The sequence below is a fragment of the Dendrobates tinctorius genome, unplaced genomic scaffold, assembly GCF_039654945.1.
Source record: "Dendrobates tinctorius isolate UK_male_01 unplaced genomic scaffold, ASM3965494v1 ptg000293l, whole genome shotgun sequence".
Taxonomy (NCBI): domain Eukaryota; kingdom Metazoa; phylum Chordata; class Amphibia; order Anura; family Dendrobatidae; genus Dendrobates; species Dendrobates tinctorius.
In genome coordinates, this window is record NW_027361960.1 from 14,819,704 (window position 1) to 14,844,250 (window position 24,547).

Consider the following 24,547-nt stretch of genomic DNA (forward strand, 5'->3'; position numbering starts at 1 on the left):
GCTCATTCTTCTCGACCTTTCTGCAGCTTTCGACACTGTTGACCATCCTCTCCTACTCTCTAGGCTCCAGTCACTAGGCATTAAGGACACTGCTCTTTCCTGGCTCTCCTCCTATCTTTCCGACCGCTCCTTCAGTGTTCTGTTTTCTGGCTCCACTTCATCTCCTCTTCCTCTCACTGTTGGGGTACCTCAGGGCTCAGTCCTTGGCCCCCTTCTCTTCTCTCTCTATACAGCCCCAATTGGACAGACCATCAGCAGATTTGGCTTTCAGTACCATCTTTATGCTGATGACACACAACTGTACACATCATCCCCTGACCTTACCACCGCTGTACTACAGAACGCCACTGACTGTCTGTCTGCAGTCTCCAACATCATGTCTGCTCTCTATCTGAAACTCAACCTCTCCAAAACTGAACTTCTTCTGCTCCCACCATCTACTAACCTCCCTAAATCTGACATTTCCCTCTCTGTGGGTGGCACCATAATAACACCCCGACAGCAGGTGCGCTGTCTGGGTGTTATGTTCGACTCCGATCTCTCCTTCACCTCCCATATACAATCTCTTGCCCGCTCATGCCGCTTACACCTAAAGAACATCTCTAGAATCCGCCCTTTTCTCACCATGGAAACAACAAAAGCTCTCACTGTCGCCCTGATCCACTCCCGCCTAGACTACTGTAATGCTCTATTAATTGGCCTCCCTCTCACTCGACTCTCCCCTCTCCAGTCTATCCTTAATGCAGCGGCCAGGATCGTCCATCTGGCTAATCGTTTCTCAGACGCGTCCGCTCTTCGCCAGTCGTTACACTGGCTGCCAATTCATTACAGGGTACAATTCAAAGTACTTGTTCTCACCCACAAAGCTCTCCACAGTGCGGCACCCCCTTACATCTCCTCCCTCATTTCTGTCTATCGGCCTAACCGACCGCTGCGCTCTGCAAATGACTTTCGACTAACCTCTGCCCTAATCCGTACCTCCCACTCCCGACTCCAAGACTTCTCCCGTGCTGCGCCAATCCTCTGGAATGCTCTACCCCAAAATATTAGGACCATCCACAATTTGCATAGTTTTAGGCGCTCGCTCAAAACACATTTGTTCAGAGCGGCCTATCACATTCAGTAATCAAAGTCATGTTTGTGTGTGTGTGTAGCCCATTCACTATCTCCATCTAACCCCCACCCCCTGAAGATGGCTGGACCGTCATTGTAAATACATCATTGTAAATACAAACCTGTGCTTTGTATCCCCCCACCTCATTGTAGATTGTAAGCTCCACGAGCAGGGTCGTCTTATTTCGCTTTAATTATTGTATTGTTAACGTTGTTACTTATGACTGTTGTGTTTGAAACTGTTCAACTGTAAAGCGCTGCGGAATATGTTGGCGCTATATAAATAAAGATTATTATTATAATTATTATTTTTGGTGAATGAACGTGGTTGTGGCTGAGGTACGTACAGCTACCCCAGCCTCTGGCTTGCTAGCCGAGTCTTGTAGTCCTCCAGAAGTCTTAGGGGCCGGCTCCCCCCACTGTGACCTGGTCCCTCCACTTCTGGATTTAGGCCCCACGGGTGGCCTCCCCACTTCTCGTGCCCAAGGACTCCTTCTGTCCTCCCGGGAGCTTCCTTCAGACTCCCCTCATCTCTCTCTCCACCTCTTCCTACTGCACACCTTCTCACTAATTCTCCTCAGACCCTATCAGCTCTCACTCCCCTCTGACGCCTTCCAGAACAATCTCCTTACCTCAGCACTAACTCCTCCCACCAACTGTCACTCCCTTAAGGTCCACCCCTTCTCTACCTTCCCCACTCATCCCCCAACACCCTTTCCTAGCCAGCCTTGGATGAGGCCATCCTCCCTAAAGGTGCACACAGATGCCCTGACTTAACTGGTGTATGTTGGGTGGGAGTGTTAGGGCCCCGTCACACTTAGCGACGCACCAGCGATCCCGACAACGATATTACCTTGTCAGGATCGCTGGTGTGGTGTGTCGCTACATGATCGCTGGTGAGCTGCCAAACAGGCAGCTTCACCCACGATCAGCAACAGCGACATATAGGTAACAAGCGACGCACGTCGCTTAGTTACCCACTGTGTATCTTAGTTACCAGCGCGCTGGTGCAGGGAGCTGGTAACCAAGGTACACATCGGGTTTCTAAGCAGTGCGCGGCACTTAGAAACCCGATGTGTACCTTGGTTACCAGCGTGCTGGTAACTAAGGTACACATCGGGTTTCTAAGCGCTGTGCGCCGCTTAGAAACACAACGTTTACCTTAGTTACCAGCGCGCTGATCGCTGGTCTCCCGCCTGTCACACGCAGCGATGCGTGCTGGCCAGCAGAAGACAAGCGATCAAAAAAATGTCCTGGCCATTCCATGATGATCAGCGATAACCGGCAGGGGGGCCGGTCGCTGGTCAGTGGCACACACAGCGATCTGGCTGGTAAGATCGCTGTTGTGTCACAAAACTTGTTACTCAGCAACGATCTCACTAGCGAGATCGCTATGTGTGACGGGGGCTTTAGAGTCCTGGGTAGTGCTCCCTCCTTGAGAGTGGGATACCACACCTCTGGATGAGGTGCAGTACCTATGTGGTGACTGGACCCTCAGGGGCGCCACAGATGCCCATTGGAGCAGACCAAAAGTATTTACACACAGTGAAGGGGAAAATGAAAAAGTATTATTGGTGTATACAGGGAGAGTTAGGGGATGATTGACACATTTAAGAAATACAGTACAGGCGCTCAGAAAGGTGGTGACATTGGTTCACACACAAAAAACTGGTTGAAAGGTCCCTGTTAATAAAAATCTGTAAAAAATGTTTTTTTCCCATATGACTTATACAACAGATCAGGCTGTATGGGCCAGAGAACTCCGGAATACACCAAGACGCTGCTCCGGGCTAATAAATTGGTTACATAAGTGATTATCAGGTGTTTATCTACTTTTTTTAAATTTAAAAGCTGCTGAGGACAGGAAAGAAAATGTCAGCACAATTTGAAAGATTTAATGCAGGTCTACTGGTGAGGACTTTGCAACTGATCGTTTCCCCCAACATATTCCAGATATGTAAACGCACCCTGAGCTTTAGAAATATAGAAATGAAAATTCAAGTCATAGTTCTCAGTTTATTAACTCACAAAACTCAAAAGGCTCCATGGTGCAACCCCTGGTCCTCTCATCACATGGCTCTATGGTGCAACATCTCAGTCCTCTCCTCACAGGGCTCCATGGTAGAGCCCCTCAGTCCTCTCCTCACAGGGCTCCATGGTAGAGCCCCTCAGTCCTCTCCTCACAGGGCTCCATGGTAGAGCCCCTCAGTCCTCTCCTCACAGGGCTCCATGGTAGAGCCCCTCAGTCCTCTCCTCACAGGGCTCCATGGTAGAGCCCCTCAGTCCTCTCCTCACAGGGCTCCATGGTAGAGCCCCTCAGTCCTCTCCTCACAGGGCTCCATGGTAGAGCCCCTCAGTCCTCTCCTCACAGGGCTCCATGGTAGAGCCCCTCAGTCCTCTCCTCACAGGGCTCCATGGTAGAGCCCCTCAGTCCTCTCCTCACAGGGCTCCATGGTAGAGCCCCTCAGTCCTCTCCTCACAGGGCTCCATGGTAGAGCCCCTCAGTCCTCTCCTCACAGGGCTCCATGGTAGAGCCCCTCAGTCCTCTCCTCACAGGGCTCCATGGTAGAGCCCCTCAGTCCTCTCCTCACAGGGCTCCATGGTAGAGCCCCTCAGTCCTCTCCTCACAGGGCTCCATGGTAGAGCCCCTCAGTCCTCTCCTCACAGGGCTCCATGGTAGAGCCCCTCAGTCCTCTCCTCACACGGCTCCATGGTGTGCAGCACCTCAGTCCTCACAAGGCTCCATGGTGCAGTCCCTCAGTCCTCTCCTCACACAGCTCCATGATGGTGTAGCCCCCTCAGTCCTCTCCTCACACAGCTCCATGATGGTGTAGCCCCCTCAGTCCTCTCCTCACACAGCTCCATGATGGTGTAGCCCCCTCAGTCCTCTCCTCACACAGCTCCATGATGGTGTAGCCCCCTCAGTCCTCTCCTCACATGGCTCCATGGTGTGCAGCACCTCAGTCCTCTCCTCACACAGCTCCATGATGGTGTAGCCCCTCAGTGCTCTCCTCACACGGCTCCACGGTGCAGCACCTCAGTGCTCTCCTCATACGGCTCCACGGTGCAGCACCTCAGTGCTCTCCTCACACGGCTCCACGGTGCAGCACCTCAGTGCTCTCCTCACACGGCTCCACGGTGCAGCACCTCAGTGCTCTCCTCACACGGCTCCACGGTGCAGCACCTCAGTGCTCTCCTCACACGGCTCCACGGTGCAGCACCTCAGTGCTCTCCTCACACGGCTCCACGGTGCAGCACCTCAGTGCTCTCCTCACACGGCTCCACGGTGCAGCACCTCAGTGCTCTCCTCACACGGTTCCACGGTGCAGCACCTCAGTGCTCTCCTCACACGGCTCCACGGTGCAGCACCTCAGTGCTCTCCTCACACGGCTCCACGGTGCAGCACCTCAGTGCTCTCCTCACACGGCTCCACGGTGCAGCACCTCAGTGCTCTCCTCACAAGGCTCCACGGTGCAGCACCTCAGTGCTCTCCTCACACGGCTCCACGGTGCAGCACCTCAGTGCTCTCCTCACACGGCTCCACGGTGCAGCACCTCAGTGCTCTCCTCACACGGCTCCCATGGTGCAGCCTCTCAGTCCTCTCCTCTCAGGGATCCATGGTGCAGCCCCTTGGTACTCTCCTCACACGGCTCCACGGTGCAGCTCATCAGTCCTCTCCTCACAGGGCTCCCATGTTGCAGCCCCTCAGTCCTCTCCTCACAGGGCTCCCATGGTGCAGCCCCTCAGTCCTCTCCACTACAGCAGCAGCACATTGAGCACAACTCTGCTTCCTGCTATCGGGTCTGGACTCGGAGTCGGCAGGCAGTGGACTGGAGGAGGCCCCGCCCCTTCAGGTGACGTCATACCCTCATAGGAGCCACTCCAATCTAGTCGCTCCCCACCCTCATCCATCGCCGGCAAAGGGAAGCATACAAGTCTGGTGGGTGGAGGCAGGAGAGAAGACCGTGAAGTGCTGGCCGGGAGCCAGCGGCGCCTGAGTCTCAGCTCTTCGGTGCACAGCTGTGGATGACAGGGCGGAGGTGCCCAGTCTCCCGTAACCATATAGATCCTGCCAGGCTGACACCAGCAGAGGGGCTTCTTCCTCTGGATCTCTGCTCTTGCCATCAGTGGGGGCAGAATGGAAGATGGACCCTCGTCTGAAGGCTGCTTTAGAAGGTTCACGGACTGCTTTTTAGGCGCAAGTAAGTACCCGTCCGTCACCCTGGTGGCAGCTTGTGCCCTGTGTTAGCACTGTGTTCTGAAGCAGGTGTGCCAGGCGCTGGTGAGTTGTAGCGATGTGCCAGCCTCTAGGTCTATTACCAGGGCTTTATCGGCTGTGGGATGCCTGGTGTGCCAGCCTCTAGGTCTGTTACCAGGGCTTTATCGGCTGTGGGATGCCTGGTGTGCCAGCCTCTAGGTCTATTACCAGGGCTTTATCGGCTGTGGGATGCCTGGTGTGCCAGCCTCTAGGTCTATTACCAGGGCTTTATCGGCTGTGGGATGCCTGGTGTGCCAGCCTCTAGGTCTATTACCAGGGCTTTATCGGCTGTGGGATGCCTGGTGTGCCAGCCTCTAGGTCTATTACCAGGGCTTTATCGGCTGTGGGATGCCTGGTGTGCCAGCCTCTAGGTCTATTACCAGGGCTTTATCGGCTGTGGGATGCCTGGTGTGCCAGCCTCTAGGTCTGTTACCAGGGCTTTATCGGCTGTGGGATGCCTGGTGTGCCAGCCTCTAGGTCTATTACCAGGGCTTTATCGTCTGTGGGATGCCTGGTGTGCCAGCCTCTAGGTCTATTACCAGGGCTTTATCGGCTGTGGGATGCCTGGTGTGCCAGCCTCTAGGTCTATTACCAGGGCTTTATCGGCTGTGGGATGCCTGGTGTGCCAGCCTCTAGGTCTATTACCAGGGCTTTATCGGCTGTGGGATGCCTGGTGTGCCAGCCTCTAGGTCTGTTACCAGGGCTTTATCGGCTGTGGGATGCCTGGTGTGCCAGCCTCTAGGTCTATTACCAGGGCTTTATCGGCTGTGGGATGCCTGGTGTGCCAGCCTCTAGGTCTATTACCAGGGCTTTATCGGCTGTGGGATGCCTGGTGTGCCAGCCTCTAGGTCTGTTACCAGGGCTTTATCGGCTGTGGGATGCCTGGTGTGCCAGCCTCTAGGTCTGTTACCAGGGCTTTATCGGCTGTCTGATGCCTGGTGTGCCAGCCTCTAGGTCTATTACCAGGGCTTTATCGGCTGTGGGATGCCTGGTGTGCCAGCCTCTAGGTCTATTACCAGGGCTTTATCGGCTGTGGGATGCCTGGTGTGCCAGCCTCTAGGTCTATTACCAGGGCTTTATCGGCTGTGGGATGCCTGGTGTGCCAGCCTCTAGGTCTATTACCAGGGCTTTATCGGCTGTGGGATGCCTGGTGTGCCAGCCTCTAGGTCTGTTACCAGGGCTTTATCGGCTGTGGGATGCCTGGTGTGCCAGCCTCTAGGTCTATTACCAGGGCTTTATCGGCTGTGGGATGCCTGGTGTGCCAGCCTCTAGGTCTATTACCAGGGCTTTATCGGCTGTGGGATGCCTGGTGTGCCAGCCTCTAGGTCTATTACCAGGGCTTTATCGGCTGTGGGATGCCTGGTGTGCCAGCCTCTAGGTCTATTACCAGGGCTTTATCGGCTGTGGGATGCCTGGTGTGCCAGCCTCTAGGTCTATTACCAGGGCTTTATCGGCTGTGGGATGCCTGGTGTGCCAGCCTCTAGGTCTATTACCAGGGCTTTATCGGCTGTGGGATGCCTGGTGTGCCAGCCTCTAGGTCTATTACCAGGGCTTTATCGGCTGTGGGATGCCTGGTGTGCCAGCCTCTAGGTCTATTACCAGGGCTTTATCGGCTGTGGGATGCCTGGTGTGCCAGCCTCTAGGTCTATTACCAGGGCTTTATCGGCTGTGGGATGCCTGGTGTGCCAGCCTCTAGGTCTATTACCAGGGCTTTATCGGCTGTGGGATGCCTGGTGTGCCAGCTTCTAGGTCTATTACCAGGGCTTTATCGGCTGTGGGATGCCTGGTGTGCCAGCCTCTAGGTCTATTACCAGGGCTTTATCGGCTGTGGGATGCCTGGTGTGCCAGCTTCTAGGTCTATTACCAGGGCTTTATCGGCTGTGGGATGCCTGGTGTGCCAGCCTCTAGGTCTATTACCAGGGCTTTATCGGCTGTGGGATGCCTGGTGTGCCAGCTGCTGACAGTGTAGGGTGATCTGACTTTCATTGTGCTGATGTTTCTGCTGCTGGCTGATGAAGTTTGCCCCCGGTGCTCCTGCGCCAGCCTCTGGGTGTATGCAGAAATGTCGCTGTGCTTTCAGGCTTTATTTCGGCGGACTGCACAATTGATCATGAACTCTGCATGGTTCCTGACTGCAGCCTGGTATCACCCGCTCAGGGCCACTGTTTCACGGTGGTGGCTATAAACAGGATGTTATTAATGCATGCTCTGTTAGATTGTTTTGCACTGATAAAATGGGAGTCAATATTTCCTGCATAGTGTGGAATAAAAAGCAACAAAAACCCCACACTGAATTACAAAATGAACCGTTCTGCAACTTTTCTGCCATAATCTGTACATGGGCTTCTAATTCTCCTGCGCTCTTTTTACTGTCGGTGAATGGAAGCCTTGTGTACATCCAGAGGTGGAACTTCTCCCAGCTGATGGTTTATGATGTATCTAGTCTTGGTACAGGGCCCAGGCTCCCATACATTCCACGGCCCCTCGTGTGTGAAATGTGCGCTGTGGATGTTTACATCCGACGGATGTCTGGATGGGATATATTGGGACATGTTCTCACGTGTGAGAAGTAATTTTCAGCCTCTAGATGTAAGATTGTTTCAGTTCACTGACTGCTACAGAGAATTACAAAGTAGATGAGAAAGGAGCACAAAGTACTGTGCAATCTCCATCACTTCCATAGACTTGTAAGAGTGGGAACAACTCTTTCAGTTAGGCGTCATTCCTTCCTCTGATCTATCCATTATAACCTATGGAGCTGATCACACATAGTATCTTTCTTCCTCCCCCCACTCTCACTGCATGTTTGCATAAAAGACTCTGACCAAAATTGCACTAGGCTATGTTCCCACGTAAGCAGAATTTTCCTGAGCAAAACCGGACTCCTTCTCAGGAAATGCGCATGTTTTTGTTGCCGTTTTTTGCCCGTTTTTTTGCTGATTTTTCGCGTTTTTTTCCGGAGCTTCCTAATACAATGAACATAGTGGCAAATCCACAGATTTACTGCAAAAATAATGAACATGCTGCATTTTTTTCTGCGATGCGTTTTTTTTTTTGCGGGGGAAAAAAAACGCAGCATAGGCACAAAAATTGCGGAATGCATTCTAATAATGGGATGCTTAATGTATGCGTTTTTTTAAGCATTTTTGCGGGGAAAAACGCTGAAAAAATCCTGAACGTGGGCACAAAGCCTTACAAGTCTAAGTGTCCGGAAGAATCATGGACATTAGTGATGACATCAGTGTGCTGTTCGGCTTTTAACATTACAATGATTAGGAGAGACTTTGCAATAAATATTTTTTCGTACAAGAAAATAACTGATGGTAAAACCTGGCACATGGACCAATCCTGAGAATCAGATCGGTTTTGCTTACCGTGACTGACTTCTGAATCAGGCCTTAAATGGAGGACATTTGACCTGATTCTTATTATCAGTAGATGTACCCACTGTGATCAGACACCACCTAATCCATTGGGTCATATTTTGGGACATCCCGTAAATGCAGTACATGAGGATACATGCTGTAGTTGTGTGAAGGTGGCCAGACATACTATAGAAAGGTACGGTAAGTTGACAAAGGCGCCTAGTGAAGACTCCTTCCAGGTAGTGAATGTTACTGTCTGACATTGGTTGGCTACGACCATTGTTTGATATAAAAATAGTGTTCCCTTCTTCTCTCCCCCTAGTGATGCAGTGAATAAGCACTGAAAGTCTCCCAGACTTTGACCACTGCAGTCAATCTGTGGCCTCAGTGATTATGTGCCATACTACTAGCATACTGAATGGTGATGCCAGTAGTTGGCTGAAGTGGTCATGTGCATGCCAGTGGCAAAGACTGGATGACCATCGAAGCTTCTGCACTACTTTGCCAGGGAGAAAGGAGGTGAGTAGTGTTTTTTTTTTCTGTTTTATCATATCATCTGATTTTTTTTTTTTTTTTTTTTTTTTTTTCCTAAAGAAGCAAAATAAGAAATTGTGGAAAGTTGCATATAAGGCCATCAGGGCGCATAAGATGAGAAATTGCCCCTCTGTTATGGTTTGAATGGGCATCTCCTATTTATTTTCCCTTACAAGTGTTGCTGGGAAAACAAGTTATTGCCTATCTACAGGGGGTAACTTCCTGATTTTGGTGGTCCAACTGCTTGGCCACCATTTGAGTTGGGACACTTTTTTCCCATTAGACTGAAGTGGAAATGCAACTGCTGTTCAATACATTCTCTAAAGGGCTACCAAGCACTGCACGTGGCTTTTTTGGCAGCACCCTAGAAAATGACTAGAGCGGCAGGCAGGCATCTGACCTGAAGGACCTTTTTGTAATGGGAATCAACATTCCCCATTCTGCTAATTGGTGGTCGGGCTGCCACCGGTCAGTGATGTCAAATACACTGCGGCCATGTATCATTCTAAAGTCTGTAGCAAAATATTCCACCTACAGGTGTTTGCTTTTCCTTTCTCACGGACTGCTGGCCAAGAGAAAAATCATTCATCTGGACAGCTCTCTTGAATAACATGGGTCAATGCTGTCTGATAGCGCACGTCTAGTTCATCCGCTCGTCTGTGTGAGCCCTAAGGCTAAGTTCCCACCATGAGTATTTAGTGTTTTTGCTGCAGCATTTCTGCACAAATTAGGCTATTTGCAGTTATTGCTTCTTTTCTTTACTTCAGTTGTGTCTAGTCTTTTAGGTATGTTATTTTTTTTAAAATAAAGCTTGATTCTTTTGGCTACTTCCTGTTACTGATACAGCCAAGTGCGGAGATGACATGCATATGTAATGTATTTCTGCTAAGGAAGCATACTGAAAACTCATATTTTTTATACCTGCAAAACTTCCTCATCTCATCCCTCAAGTCTATGGGGAAAAGTTGCAATTAAAACGCTTATTTGCTGCAAGAGCAATTGACATGTTGCAGATTTCAAATACACACCACAGGTCAGTTTACCACGCTGTAATGGCACAAAAAACAGCGGCCATGAGATTTCTACAAATCCAATTCTTTTTGCTGGAACAGTAATGTGCTGTGTGTGTTTTTTTTTTTTTTTTTTTTTTTTTTTTTTCTCCCCTTTCTTTGTGAAAATAGACAGTGTCAAAAATGCACCAAATACTTTTAAAAACCTTTGTGTGCATGTTACTTTAGAACTGTATCCTAAGGGTATGTTCAAAAATAGGTACTTAAAGCGTATTTTGAGTGGATCTGCAAAAAAAGTCCGAAAATTTGCTCAAAGAACACTTGAAAGTTTCTAATTCATTTCTGTTGCAAAATCCATTGACTGTTCATATTTTGTCTTTTAAGTATTTTTCTTTTTCTTCCATCAGGTTTTGAAGAACACCTGGTGGGGAAAGACAAAGTGCATGTCGCTTCTTTAGAGTACCGAATTTTTCGGGCTTTAAGACGCACCCGACTATAAGACGCACCTAGGTTTTAGAGGAGGAAATTAGGAAAAAAAATTGAAGCAAATAATGTGGAGAATTCTGTACTTAATATCCCCTATCCTGGTATATATGGGCCCACTCATCCCCATCCTGGCAGGAATGATTGCCCTCATCCCTATACTAGTATGCAGGGCCAACCTTTTTGTCCTGGTATGCATGGCCCCATCCCGATCCTGGTATGCATGACCAACCATCTAGTCCTAGTATGCATGGGCCCCGTCCCTATCCTGGTATGCAGGGCCTCCATTTCGTCCTGGTATTCATGGCTTCATCATTATAATTGGCCCCCATCCTGATATGCATGGCCCCATCAGAAAACCTTAAAAAAAAAAAAAAAAAAAAAAAAAACCAAACAAACCATTACACTTACCTTCACAATGCTCCCTCGCAGCGTCCTCCTCCGGTACCAGCAACTGCTTTATGCTTGTAAGCAGCGCATGGCAGCAGGGACGTCATGCGCTGCTCACAAGAAGAGCACAGCTGCCAGAATACTCGCCAGGACTATGCGCGCGGAGGGCAGTGAGTATTCATTGCTCTCCAGCAGCGCGCAATGTCAGCCACCTGCTTCCTGCTGCTGCCGACAGTCACGTGTGCCGCTTCTTAAAAGCGGTGAATATTCACTTCTGTTAAGTAGCGGCACATGTGACCACGGGCAGCAACAGGAAGCCGGGGGCTGACACTGCGTGCTACTGAAGAGCAATGAATACTCACTGCCCTCTGCGAGCATAGTCCTGGTGAGTATTCTGGCAGCTGTGCTCTTCTTGTGAGCAGCGCATGACGTCCCTGCCATGCGCTGCTTACAAGCATAAAGCAGTTGCTGGTACCAGAGCAGGACGCTGCAAGGGAGCGGGGGAAGGTAAGTGTAATGTTTTTTTTGTTTTTTTTTTATGTTTTCTGATGGAGCCTATCATAACAGGATGGGGGTTGGATGGGTAATTATAAGGATGAGGCCATGCATACCAGGACTGGGGTTAAGGCCAATCATGCCAAGGCAGTATTATTAAAGAGAAGTGAATTTTCATTGCCCTCAACGCCCATGGGTGTGGAATGCAGTGAATATTAATTTCTCTGTAGCAGCGGGAACAGGGGTTAGCAGCAGCTGCAGGCTCCAGTCTCCTGTGACCCGCTGCGCCCCCAAGACAGCCAGTGCGTCTTATAGTACGAAAAATATGGTGTTTTCCTTCAAGAAACTCTTCAACTAGGTACTGTTCATTCAGAGGGTTGCAGGAAAAAATCCCACTGCAAAAAAAATTTTTCTAGCAAAATTGCTTGAGGAAACATAAAAACATTCAAGATGGAGTATTTTCTAAAACTGTTTCCAATAGACATCTTGCCTGAAAAAACCCCACAAAACACCAAACAGCTTTGTACATACTCCAGTAGGCACCGCTGAGGTTTTCCAAGGGGAACCCTTTAATGGTTAAAAGAAGAAAGTGTTTTTTTTTTTTCTAACATGCTCAGCAATTCTTTTTTCCATTGCTGTGTAAAATGTTCATTTTATGCGGTCGTTTTTCTGCACTTTTTCAAAGGAAATCTGTCTGAAAAAGACGTCGTGTGCATGTACCATTACATGTGAAACGTGTGCTTCCACTTGAGCTTCCTTATGTTCATGTCAGACACATTAGCAAAGTAGACAGAAACCCCTGATGAAGTGCAGAATAGGGCGGGGAACGTGACGGGAACCCAGACCATAAAAGTACTTGAACAGAAATTGTGTAAGCAATGTGCTCAATCTTTTCTCCTACATGAATTGTATCGTTTGTCTGATAAAGTAAATGTAATGTCTGCACCTTCCCTTTGTATATATCAATTATGTAGCTGAATGAATAATTGAAGATTTGTGAATTATTTATGAGCCATTTGGAAGTTTTATTACATTTCTGAAATCTCTGATAATCTGTGGCCCTAACCATTATTTTTGTGTTGCTCACTGTTGAGGTGTAACCTTAGCTCAATTTACATTTCTAATGTCGTGTTCCTAGAGTATAAGGGTACGTGCACACGCTGCGGAATCCGCTGCGGATTAATCCGCACGGATTTTGCAAAAACCGCAGATAATCCGCAGGTCCAAAGACCTGCGGATTATCTGCAGTTTTGCCTGCGGTTTGGTCCTGCGGATTCACTATCTCCACAATGGTGGAGATAGGAACCCGCAGCGGTTTCCGCAGAAAGAATTGACATGCAATTCTTTCTGCGGATTCAAAACCGCAGCAAATCCGCGCGGTTTTTTCCGCAGCGTTGGCACAGCGGTTTTTTTTTCCCATTCAAATGAATGGTACTGTACACCGCAGCTAAAACTGCTGCGTGTCCGCAGCGGCCAAAACCGCTGCGGAAACGCAGCGGAATCCGCAGCGTGTGCACACAGCCTAAAACCTTGAGGGAGTAGATTCACAAGCAGCTGTTTTTAGTGCAGTTTCCTGAGACCAGCCAGAAGTGGAACCAGAAAGAAGTAGGTTATTCTATTTAGTTCCCAATCCTTAAGGCAGCAACTAATGTGAGACAAGCTCACTATAATATAGCAACATTGGTTAGGATATTCACAAAAAACAATAACCAAACCTACTCAAAAAATGTGAATAAACAAAAGAAATGGATAAAATATATCATCTTTATTACCGTAAGTCATAGTATTAAAAACATAGAGAATGAGGGGAACCAAAGAATACAAAACAGAAACCACTGCATAGAAATAAGTATCATTAAATGGGATTACTGACGAAACGACATAAGAACTACAGTAATAAGGATCCCATATAAGTAGTCTAAGTGCACAAATCTAGTAGACTGACACATCTAGAAATAAGGTGCATAGACAACATAAAAAGGGATATAATAAATTCATATATACCAGTGGTCAGTATCCCGTGGCTCCTGTGACTCCAACGTACGTTTCGCCTAGTGGCTTTCTCAAGGAGTTACTAGGCGAAACGTACTTTGGAGTCACAGGAGCCACGGGATACTGACCACTGGTATATATGAATTTATTATATCCCTTCTTTTTATGTCTACTAGATTTGTACACTTAAAGGGAATCTGTCACCCTTTTTTTTGCCCTATTGGCTGCCGACATAGACATCGGGGGCTTATCTACAGCATTCTGTAATGCTGTAGATAAGCCCCTAATGTAACCTGAAAGAGAAGAAAAACAGGTTATATTATACTCACCGAGGTGGATGGTCCGGTCCGGCGCCTCCCTTCTTCATGCGATGACGTCCTCTTCTCCCATCCTGTAATGGCTCCGGCGCAGGCGCATTGAATTCTGCAGTGCGCAGGCGCTGGACCTCTCCCGACGCCTGCGCACTGCAGGACTTTGCTCTTCCCTCAACCGGGCAGAGCAGTGCGCTTGCGCCGGAGCCATTACAGGACGGGAGAAGAGGACGTCATCACATAAAGAAGGGAGGCGCTGGACCAGAACGCCTACCTCGGTGAGTATAATATAACGTGTTTTTCTTCTCTTTCAGGTTACATCGGGGGCTTATCTACAGCATTACAGAATGCTGTAGATAAGCCCCCGATGTCTATGCCAGCAGCTGAAAGGCCAAAAAAAGGGTGACAGATTCCCTTTAAACAGACTATATGGGATCCTTATTAGGTTTTATCATGTCATTTGGTCAGTAATCCCATTTAATGATATTTGTTTCTGTGGTGTATTCTTTGTTTTCCCCTCACTTTCTATGTTTATAATACTATGATTTAATAAAAATTATATATTTTATCTATTTCTTTGGTTTATTCACATTTTTTGAGTAGGTTTTATTAGTTCCCAATCCTGTCAAATGCAATTCTGACATGGGTCTGACTTTAAAAAAAAATAAAACTTAAAACGCTGTGGTATGCCATGCAAAATGTTATTAATTTGGCAATGATTCTCATAATTACTAACGCAGGGGCAGCCCCTGAAGAAGTTCCCATTACTTTAAAGGCAATGCCGGCAATAAGGCAAAGCATCAATGATTAAAATGGCTCTTTAAAGGGGTGGTCCAAAACACAAATTATTTTTAATCCTATATACCTGATTATTTAATGTCCTACTCTAATCATTTTTTAATAGACCACATTCAGTATTTTACCTCCATATTTGTAAACCAAAGCCAGGAGTGGGTGATAAAAAACAGAAGTGGTTATGTGCTTTTGTTACACTTATCCTCCGATTGTTCCACTCCTAGTTTTGGCTCTCAAATACTGATGTATAAAGCTCACCAAATACTCAGCGTGTGCACGTGGACTTAGAGGGAATCTGTCACCCCATTTTTGCTGTATGAGCTGCAGATAAGCCCCCGATGTATCCTGAAAGATAAGAAAAACAAGTTAGATTATACTCACCGGGGTGCGGTGGGTGTCTCGGTCCGGTCCGGTGCCTCCCATCTTCATACAATGATGTCCTCCTTCTTCTACCATGGCTCCTGCACAGGCGTACTTTATCTGCCCTATTGAGGGCAGATTAAAGTACTGCAGTGCGCCAGGAAAGGTCATAGAGGTCCGACTCCTGCGCACTGCAGTACTTAGTATGCCTGTGCAGGAGTCGCGACAGAAGTAAGGAGGAGGACGTCATCGTATGAAGATGGGAGGCACCGGACCGGACCCCCAGGTGAGTATAATCTAAAGCCCCCGTCACACACAGCGAGATCGCTAGCGAGATCGCTGCTGAGTCACAAGTTTTGTGACGCAACAGCGATCTCACCAGTGATATCGCTGTGTGACACCTATCAGCGACTGGCCCCCCTGATCGTGCTCAAAAGCCCTGGACTTATTTTTGATCATTGGTCTCCCGCTGGCCAGCACGCATCGCTGCATGTGGCAGGCGGGAGAGCAACAATCAGCGAGCTCCCAGCTCGTATCCAAGGTAAACAGCGGGTTTCTAAGCGCCGCACGGCTCTTAGAAGCCTGCTGTTTACCTTGGTTACCAGCTCCCTGCACCAGCGCGCTGGTATCTAAGGTACACAGCGACGCGCTCGTCGTCGCTGGTGCTGATCGCTGGTGAAGCTGCCTGTTTGGCAGCTTACCAGCGATCATGTAGCAACACACCAGTGATCCTGACAAGTTCATATCGTTGTCGGGATTGTTGGTGAGTCGCTATATGTGACGGGGCCCTAACTTTTTTTTTTTTTTTTTCTTTTTCAGATTTCATCGGGGGCTTATCTACAGCATTACAGAATGCTGTACATAAGCCCCTGATGGCAGTGGCCGCAGCTCAGCTCATACCGCAAAAATGGGGTGACAGATTCCCTTTAACAATTCCCTATCGTTGCCTCCGCTACATTATCCAACTGCTTTATTTTTTTAATGCTTTCTTTTTTATGACACTTCATTTGAGAATCCCAGTGCATACTGAGATACTCACAGCATCATCAGGGAGCAAAGGCTGCTGTCGCTGACATAGCCTCTGCTCCTCTGTCAAGCAAAGTGTCATAAGTGACTTCCATTTCATGGGTTGGGCTAATCCCTGCTCTGATGAGCATCCGTTAGTTGTCTATTCCAATATATGCTCAGTAGATTCTTGTCACTTTAATGTGCACAGTGACAGTGCGCTCTCTCGCCAGCTCAGATCAAAAGTAGCGAGCTGGTAAAAGTGCACTGTTAGTGCACACTGTAAGGAGAAAAAGCGGCAAGCAAAGACCAGCCCTGCACCCGCAAGTGATTTTCTGTGTTTTGGAGACGTTCCAATTTTGGTTCAGATATGCTTCTGCTTTAAGCAGGCTGAAATCCTGTGTGAGGTGAGAGTCACATGGCCGTATAATTTTGTCGAGGATTACAACGCAGTCCTTGGACTGGCCGTAGTCTCTCCTGTCAGAAGTGTGACAGCATGTGTTTCTGTGCAGCTGCCCTGCTTGGACCAGGAGAGTCGACGACCAGTCCGAGCGTTGTGCTGCAATCCTCTTCCGAGTTTTGCGGCTGTGTGACTCTTACCTCACAGGTATATTATGTTGCGTCTGTGCACCTAGCCTACAATACACAATAGGAGTTTTTCCCCATATGCCCTCATTCACCAGACAGAGCCTAAAGGGCCTTTCACTAAAGCGTCACTGATTTTGTGATGCAACAGCGATATCGCTAGCGATCTCGCTTTGTGTGACACGCACCTGCAACCGGCCCCCCCGCTGGATATCGCTGATCGCGCTCGAATGTCCTGGGCCGTTTTTTCGTCGTTGGCGTCCCGCTGGCGCAGACTAGCAACGCATGGATGCAGGCGGAAGTCATCATCATCGCTGCGGTGTGACAGGTAAGAGCGACCGCCGACGGATCGCTTATCGTTGCTGCGTCGCTGGTGAGATTTGCCTGTGTGACAGCTCACTAGCGACCATTTAGCGATGCACCAGCGATCCTGACCGGGTCGTATAGTTGTCGGGATCGCTGGTGCATCGCTAAATGTAACGGGACCCTAAAAGTGTGTTCTTCCTCTCCTTCTGGCTGCTGTGTGTCTGCAAACTGTTTGTTTTACTGCATTAGAAAGCCCAGGACACTGCACTTTCCTATACAGTGGATCACTGAAGGAAACCGATACTATGTAGTATAGCATTGCTTTTCAACATCTCTAAATTGTCATTCAGTGGAAACCTTTCACTGCTGAAATAGTCTCTTATTCATGTGTATGCAAATTACCTCTTCAGAAAGAAAGAGGACTTTTACTCTACAGCGCCACCTATTGGTAGTAGCGATCCTACAAGTCACAACCCTTTAACGAGTCTTGTAGTATGACTTAGGATACAAGCCAAATCAGAATCTCAATTTGCAGACACGGTGTTTCGAGCTGTTGGCTCTCGTCAGTGCAAAGTATGAGATCTGATTTGGCAAGGTGAGAGGCTCTGGACTAGGGTCTAAGAAGTAAGGTTTCTCCTTGCGGAGAGTGACATGCCAGCTGTGGCTTGTCAAGGTAAGGAGACTTATTCGCCGTGCAATGCTCCTCTGGGAAAATAATATGCAAATTGCCTCTTCAGAAAGAAAGAGGACTTTTACTCTACAGCGCCACCTATTGGTAGTAGCGATCCTACAAGTCACAATCAACCCTTTAACGAGTCTTGTAGTATGACTTAGGATACAAGCCAAATCAGAATCTCAATTTGCAGACACGGTGTTTCGAGCTGTTGGCTCTCGTCAGTGCAAAGTATGAGATCTGATTTGGCAAGGTGAGAGGCTCTGGACTAGGGTCTCAGAAGTAAGGTTTCTCCTTGCGGAGAGTGACATGCCAGCTGTGGCTTGTCAAGGTAAGGAGACTTATTCGCCGTGCAATGCTCCTCTGGGAAAATAATATGCAAATTGCCTCTTCAGAAAGAAAGAGGACTTTTACTCTACAGCGCCACCTATTGGTAGTAGCGATCCTACAAGTCACAATCAACCCTTTAACGAGTCTTGTAGTATGACTTAGGATACAAGCCAAATCAGAATCTCAATTTGCAGACACGGTGTTTCGAGCTGTTGGCTCTCGTCAGTGCAAAGTATGAGATCTGATTTGGCAAGGTGAGAGGCTCTGGACTAGGGTCTAAGAAGTAAGGTTTCTCCTTGCGGAGAGTGACATTCATGTGATAATCAAACTGGTGCTCGGCTTGTTACAAGACTGGACTCTCGTAAGACTGGATTCACAAGTTATGTAATTGTAGTGCACAGCTAAAAATTACAAGACAAAGCTACTTGTGCTTTACTTTGTTTTGCCATAATTTTGCAATGTGGTTATTGCCCAAGTGTTCTCCAGAGAGACTTGGCTATGAAAACAAGCTGTGTAGAGAAGAGCCGGAGGGGATCTGCCCTGTAGACCCTTCTCCCGGCGTTCCACAAAACTAAGTTTTTGTCTGAAACATCTCATTGTTTGAGCAAAACATATTATTTTTATTTTTTTTTTTTTTTATTAAGGAGGCGTGTTGGTATAGGTACACGGTGTAATGTGTGTTTTTGTTTGTTTTTTGTGAGTTTTTGACTGCCTATTTTGTTTGGAAAAGGCAGACATTTCAGGAAAACTCTGGTGTTTTGCCTTAAGTGTCTTTTTTTTTTTTTTTTTTTTTTTTTTTCTTCTTCTATCTAATTTTTCTTTACTTTTTTTAATAATTTGGATGCATAAAATGGTGACTGGTCAGGACACTTGTTTTAACTGTTTTGCAGCCTTGGAAGCCTGGAGTGGTTAAGAGGCTTAAAAAGACTGAACATTGGCACATATATCTGCTGGAAAAAGATGTCCTAGGCACAACCGAAGAAAAAATGCTTAAGGTGAAAAAAAGTCTAGAAAACAACTCACAAGTATATGTGCTCAGTCTTTTCATTGGGGTTTTTTTTTTTTTTTTTTTCTCCACCAGGACCTGAGCGAAACTTCTCGGTCCTTTTCAAAAATGCAAAACTGCCCAAAAACTTTAAGGTTCTGCTCCAGGTTTGTGCGCTGCGTTATTTGAATCCTGGAAAGCTTTCCCAGGAAAACTCCAATGGTGGCTTTCCTGAGGCGGCTTTGTCTATGTTCTTGTGGAAGCTACACTGCCGGCGGCTTTCACTGTATACTGTTAAGTACGGTATAGAGAGTGGGCAGCTTCCCAGCAGAAACCTCCCAAATAATGAACCATTCCTTCCTTTTAACTACTACAGTAGGTTTGGGAACCCTGAAGCTGTTAGGTGACATAAAACAGAACTTGTTAGGCTGTGTTAACACACAGCGTTTTTTTTCACGTTTTTCCCACGGATTTACCAAAAAATCCGCTTAAAAGAAGCTTTCAATTCATTTTCATGCATTTTGCACTTTTTGTGCATATTGATGCATTTTTTTCTGCAAAAAAAACCGCTTCGCGGTAAAAGCAGCATGCTCATTAATTTCACGGTAAATTTCGCATTTCTAGCTGTTTTCTATGTGTCTGGGGATGCGTGTAAAAAATTTCAGCAAAAATTGCGTGGAAAAAAACGCGCGTTTTCTGGGAAGGAGTCCGGTTTTTATGCAGAAATTTTCTGCATACATGTGCACATAGCCTTGTTGAAATTGCTTGTCCCATCAAGTGTTTTGTAAAAAGCTGACCCACTCCAGAAAAAGTTCTTAGAACTTGTCATATTGCCCCTGATTGAGGGAAAAAAATGAATTTCCTGAAAAGATTTTTTTTCATTAGACACATTAGATAACTGTCTGTTCTGCCCTCTGAATATAGGGCAAATATGTTTATATTATGTGCTGGTTTAGTTATAGCACCATCTAGTGGTGGCTGAATTTATAGCTGTGTCTTTAATAGCATTTACAGCCTGTGTCTTTAACAGAGTGTTGCATTGCGGGATTGAAGCAATGTATTCTGGTATGAGGAAGATGCCATTATCTTCTGTGTATTTCATGGGACGCACTTGTTTTTGTCCTCCTGTAACACCCCTACTTGAGTTTATCCTGGTGAAGCATATTTGGTAAGACTAATACCTTTTCTTGCAATGCAGTGTTGTACAGAGATGTTATTAACTGTATAGCAGTTAGTGCTCAGTAGATGTAAATAGACTCCTGTGTATTCCATGTAAAGTTTGCATCACACTGTATACTTCCTGTAATTGTGTTAGCTGTGTGATCATCTGCTCAATACTTACCCATGTCGTTTGTATTCTTTATAGTTTTACCACATGTTCTAGACTCTTCACCAATAAACAAGTTAGACTACAGAGAACGGTCTGCTTATTTTGGAAGATAGAAGGTGGTTTATGCTGTATGCTAGAGTGCACACCGTGTCAACGTGTATGAAGGCAGAACACTGTCAGCTGAATGATGAGTTTTTGTTTTACATTCCCTGACCCTAGTACTATACTTACCCGCCGCTGTCTTCAGGTGTTCCCACGCAGACATCTTGTGACCGCAACTTCTGACTGACCGGAAGTCAGATGTAACCGTCACAAGCTCTCAGTGCAAGTCTGAGAGTCTTGTTCTGGCTCTAATAGACTTACATTGAGTACTGACTTCTGACTCTCTCAGCAAACACTGGAGCGATCTAGCAGGTCACAGTCTACAGAAGACGACCAGAGCAGCGCTAATAGTGGATGAAGATGGCGACTGGTAAGTATAAGACAAGGGCCAGGGAAAATTTGCCTCTTAGATGACCTAAAATTAAAATGTATATACTATCCTCCCCTGGAGCTCCAATTGCAATGGAGGCCTGCTCTCTCTACTTGTCTGTTTCCTGTCCTCTAGCTAGGGTCTCGTCAAGGGTTCCTGTAGTTTTTATTACCAATGTGCAGTTGCATGTGACATTTTGATTGCATTTCATTTTTTTTGTCTTTTTAGGCAAAGTGACCAAAAATGACAGTTTTTTGTAATTTTTAGCTATTTTATATTTTCCATTTTTATATATTTAGATTGTGTTTACAGATGCATCAATCTCAACTGTTTAATTTAATCAGTTAGGTAAAGGGGGTAATATGGATTTTTGTGGAATTGTAAGGGTTAATCACAGTTTACTGTATTGTTGGAGATTTGTAATGTAAGATATGAATTGGCTAGTAGAGGGCAGCAGCAAGAGGCCGAATTTGGAGTGCAGGTTTTTTGCGGCTAATGGATGGTTGGGAGGAGTCAAAGGAGAGTTTGGGTGGAAGTAGAGCTGCGAATCTGCATTTCCTAAGAGCTTCAAGATGGTATTTCTGATTATTCAGGACTCAGCTCATCACGGACTTTTCTTCAGTCTCGCGATGTATCGGTACCATCTTACATCTGAATATATATTCAAATATATAAATAGCCTTACAGTGGTCCAGTTAGTTAGGAGAAGAGGCCTCTTGGTGGTCAGTCGTCAGCTGCTCCGGTGATAAGGCCGTCCCGGATTGGTCCACGAGCAAGGTCCTGTCCGACTGGACTTAAGCGCAGTCTATAAAAGGGTCTTTGGGGCGCCCGGCTGTGCGCTAAGATCATTTGCGGCTGTGTATGTGTGGGTGGAGGCTCTGCTGCTTTGTCGGCATGTGTGAACGTCTAGCTTTCCTTAGGCAGGTTTTTCCTTGGCTTGGCCTAGCGCCTGTCTTGGCCACGTGTGCTGTTAGCACGGGCTGTTTACAGGGCACAGTCAAACTCGCATGCTTTAACGCTTTCGTTTTGGGGAATAGCACACGCCTCTTTTGGTACCGCTCGGCGGTTAGCTGAGGTACTCTTATTTTTGCGCCACTCGGTGGAGTTGAATTAGTTGTATTTTTGTTGCCACTCGGCGTCTAGCTGAGCTGGTATTCCTCATCCAGTGCTCACCCCTCTGAGAAGTTATACGAGTAGGGTAATCGGCACTTAATCCACCCAAGGTGATATTTAACCCTGTGTGTTCTTTGTGATCACTCCCCGCACTGCTCCGCCATTGCTCATTAGCAGCAGGATAACATCTCTGCACGGTGGACTCCGAGTTGCGATCGCACTAATTAAATTGACTAACAAAGTGCGATCTGCCAACCCTAACACCATCAATATAATACATGGACGTGAGGCACTCTTTGTCGCTGTTCTTTCTAAAAGAGGCGGTTTCTGGATGGTGGACCCTTCTATACAAACTCGATTCCCTTATAGTCTTCTTTTAACCCTGTAATGACTGCCAATACATTTTTACAGACCTGAGATATAACATAGTAACATAGTTATTAAGGTTGAAGGAAGACTTTAAGTCCATCTAGTTCAACCCATATCCTATCCTAACTTGCCCTAACATGTTGATCCAGAGGAAGGCAAAAAAAACCCATGTGGCAAACAGTAAGCTTCACATTGGGGAAAAAATTCCTTCCCGACTCCACATACAGCAATCAGACTAGCTCCCTGGATCAACGCAATATTAAGGAAACTAGTGTATATACCCTGTAATATTATACTTTTCAAGAAAGGCATCCAGTCCCTTCTTAAATTTTAGTAGGGAATCACTCATTACAACATCATATGGCAGAGAGTTCCATAGTCCATATGAGACTAGCATCCCCATACAGGTGACAATCCAGCAGCTTTCGGCTGTACACTATAGCTGACAATTTGCTGTAATAGCCACGCTCGTCAATAGCCACGTTGGCACCGTCAGTATCTGTTTAACTCCTTAGATGCTGCTGTCAATAGTGACTACATCATGTAAATAATTAACAGAGTTTGGGGGCTTCCTCTTTATCGCCTTTCGCACCCTGAGATCATGATTGTGTTGTCCTGATGTTTGCCATGGCAATTAACGACTAAATAGCTGCCTTATAGTCTGCCGGCTATAGTAACCTGTTCAGAAGTTAGCAGCATTTAGGTGGTAAAAATACACTTCTTCATTCCTGCTATGTCACTTTGCATTAATTAATTACCTGACAACAGTTTTTAAAATGGTAAAACGTTTTGAGGGTTTTCCAATACATAGGACCCCCAAAGTCACTACAAACCTGAATGGGTCCCTTAAAAAAAAAAAAATAAAAAAAATAAATGTTGCAAATTTCGTTGGGAAAAAAAAATAAAAAATTACTGCTATGTTTTTAAACCTCTTAAAATGCTAGCAAAAGAACATTTTACAAATGGTGCTGATGTAAAGCAGGTATGTGGGAAATGTTATTTATGATAGTTCTACCATAGAAAACAATCTGGATTAAAGGGATAATCACTCAGTTTGAAAATTGCTATTTTTTATTTTTTACTTTTGTCAAATTTGTGATATTTTTATAAACACAAAACACATTGATCTAAATTTACCATTATCATAAATTAAAATTTGACACACAAAAAAACCGTCTCAAATTCGCTGGGATCCATTGAAGCGTTCCAAAGTTATTACCACATGTAGTGATGAAGGCAAAAAAGTTGTAGCGGTCTGGAGCGATGAGATAAGGGATAATTATAGGGAGAGCAATCTGGTTAACAAACCTTTATTAACCCTTCGATCTCCACAGCGCGTTTCGATGGCATAACACTATCTTCATCAGATGGTGCAAAAATTACCACATATAGTGACACTGGCCAGATTTAAAAATTTGGACTGGTCACTAAGGGGTTAAACTAGATGGCACAAGATCTTTTTAAAGGGGTTATTGCTGCCCTCCACTATATGCTGCTCTCCTTCCCGTCCCCAAGTGCAAAACAGGGTGGCTACCATGCAGCACGCCTGTTCTCTGGTCACTTGGCATATCGCGATCCGTCTCGGGAACTCTTTAAAGGCTCATAGGACATACACTACATGTTATTGCAGATTTAGGAGTCAGACTGCACCACATCATGAAATTGATTTTGTTGTGAAAACTGGAGACTAACTTTCTCAACTCCACACTGATTCCATCCATGGTATGTTAAATTCTAATCTGTCGTGGCATGACCAAAGCGGACTCCTCATTTGAAACCTGTTGGCCCGGTCAGCCCTCTTCACTAAGCTTACTGTGAAGGACATACTAAGCGTTGCCCTAAAGACAGCTTCTGTGACATGGAGCATAATGAATTATTTGTCTACAGACATTTGTGGAGACATTTTAAATTTAAAATTAAAATGTAAGATAGTTATCCCGTAAAGATGTTTCGCAGTGGATACAAATTATCTTCCTGGAGGTCTTCGATTGGTTTAAAAAAAAAAACCTTAGGACCCATTCATACTTTCAATATTTGGTCAGTATTTTACCTCAGTATTTGTAAGCCAAAACTAGGAGTAGGACAATCGGAGGAAACGTATAAAAGCTACTGTGTGAACACAGCCTAACTCTCTCATCTGAATACCTTGGATATGGCCGATGGTTGGCTGAGTGGGGTCCCAGCTGTGCACTCATTTGATGGATAAGTGGTAATTTGTGAGTGAAGTACACTAGCTTTATTAGGTTCTCCAGCATAAAATGTGAACATTATAT

At 46.4% G+C, this 24,547-nt stretch overlaps 1 protein-coding gene across 5 annotated transcripts in view; it reads left to right on the forward strand.

Moving 5' to 3' along the window:
- Nucleotides 1-24,547, forward strand: part of PDE10A (phosphodiesterase 10A) — a 785,858-nt gene that overhangs the window by 515,133 nt on the left and 246,178 nt on the right. For 2 of the 5 annotated variants that reach the window (XM_073560150.1, XM_073560149.1), the window contains exon 1: nt 2,210-5,315. The exons of 2 other annotated variants lie outside the window; for them this stretch is intronic. Coding sequence is in view for 1 of the 3 variants with exons in the window: in XM_073560149.1 (XP_073416250.1) it covers nt 5,252-5,315 (64 nt within the window). In the remaining 2 variants the exon portion in view is untranslated. Of the gene's footprint in view, nt 1-2,209; nt 5,316-18,895; nt 19,001-24,547 lie in introns of those variants that run through there. One more of the 5 variants, XM_073560151.1, reaches the window with a different exon arrangement.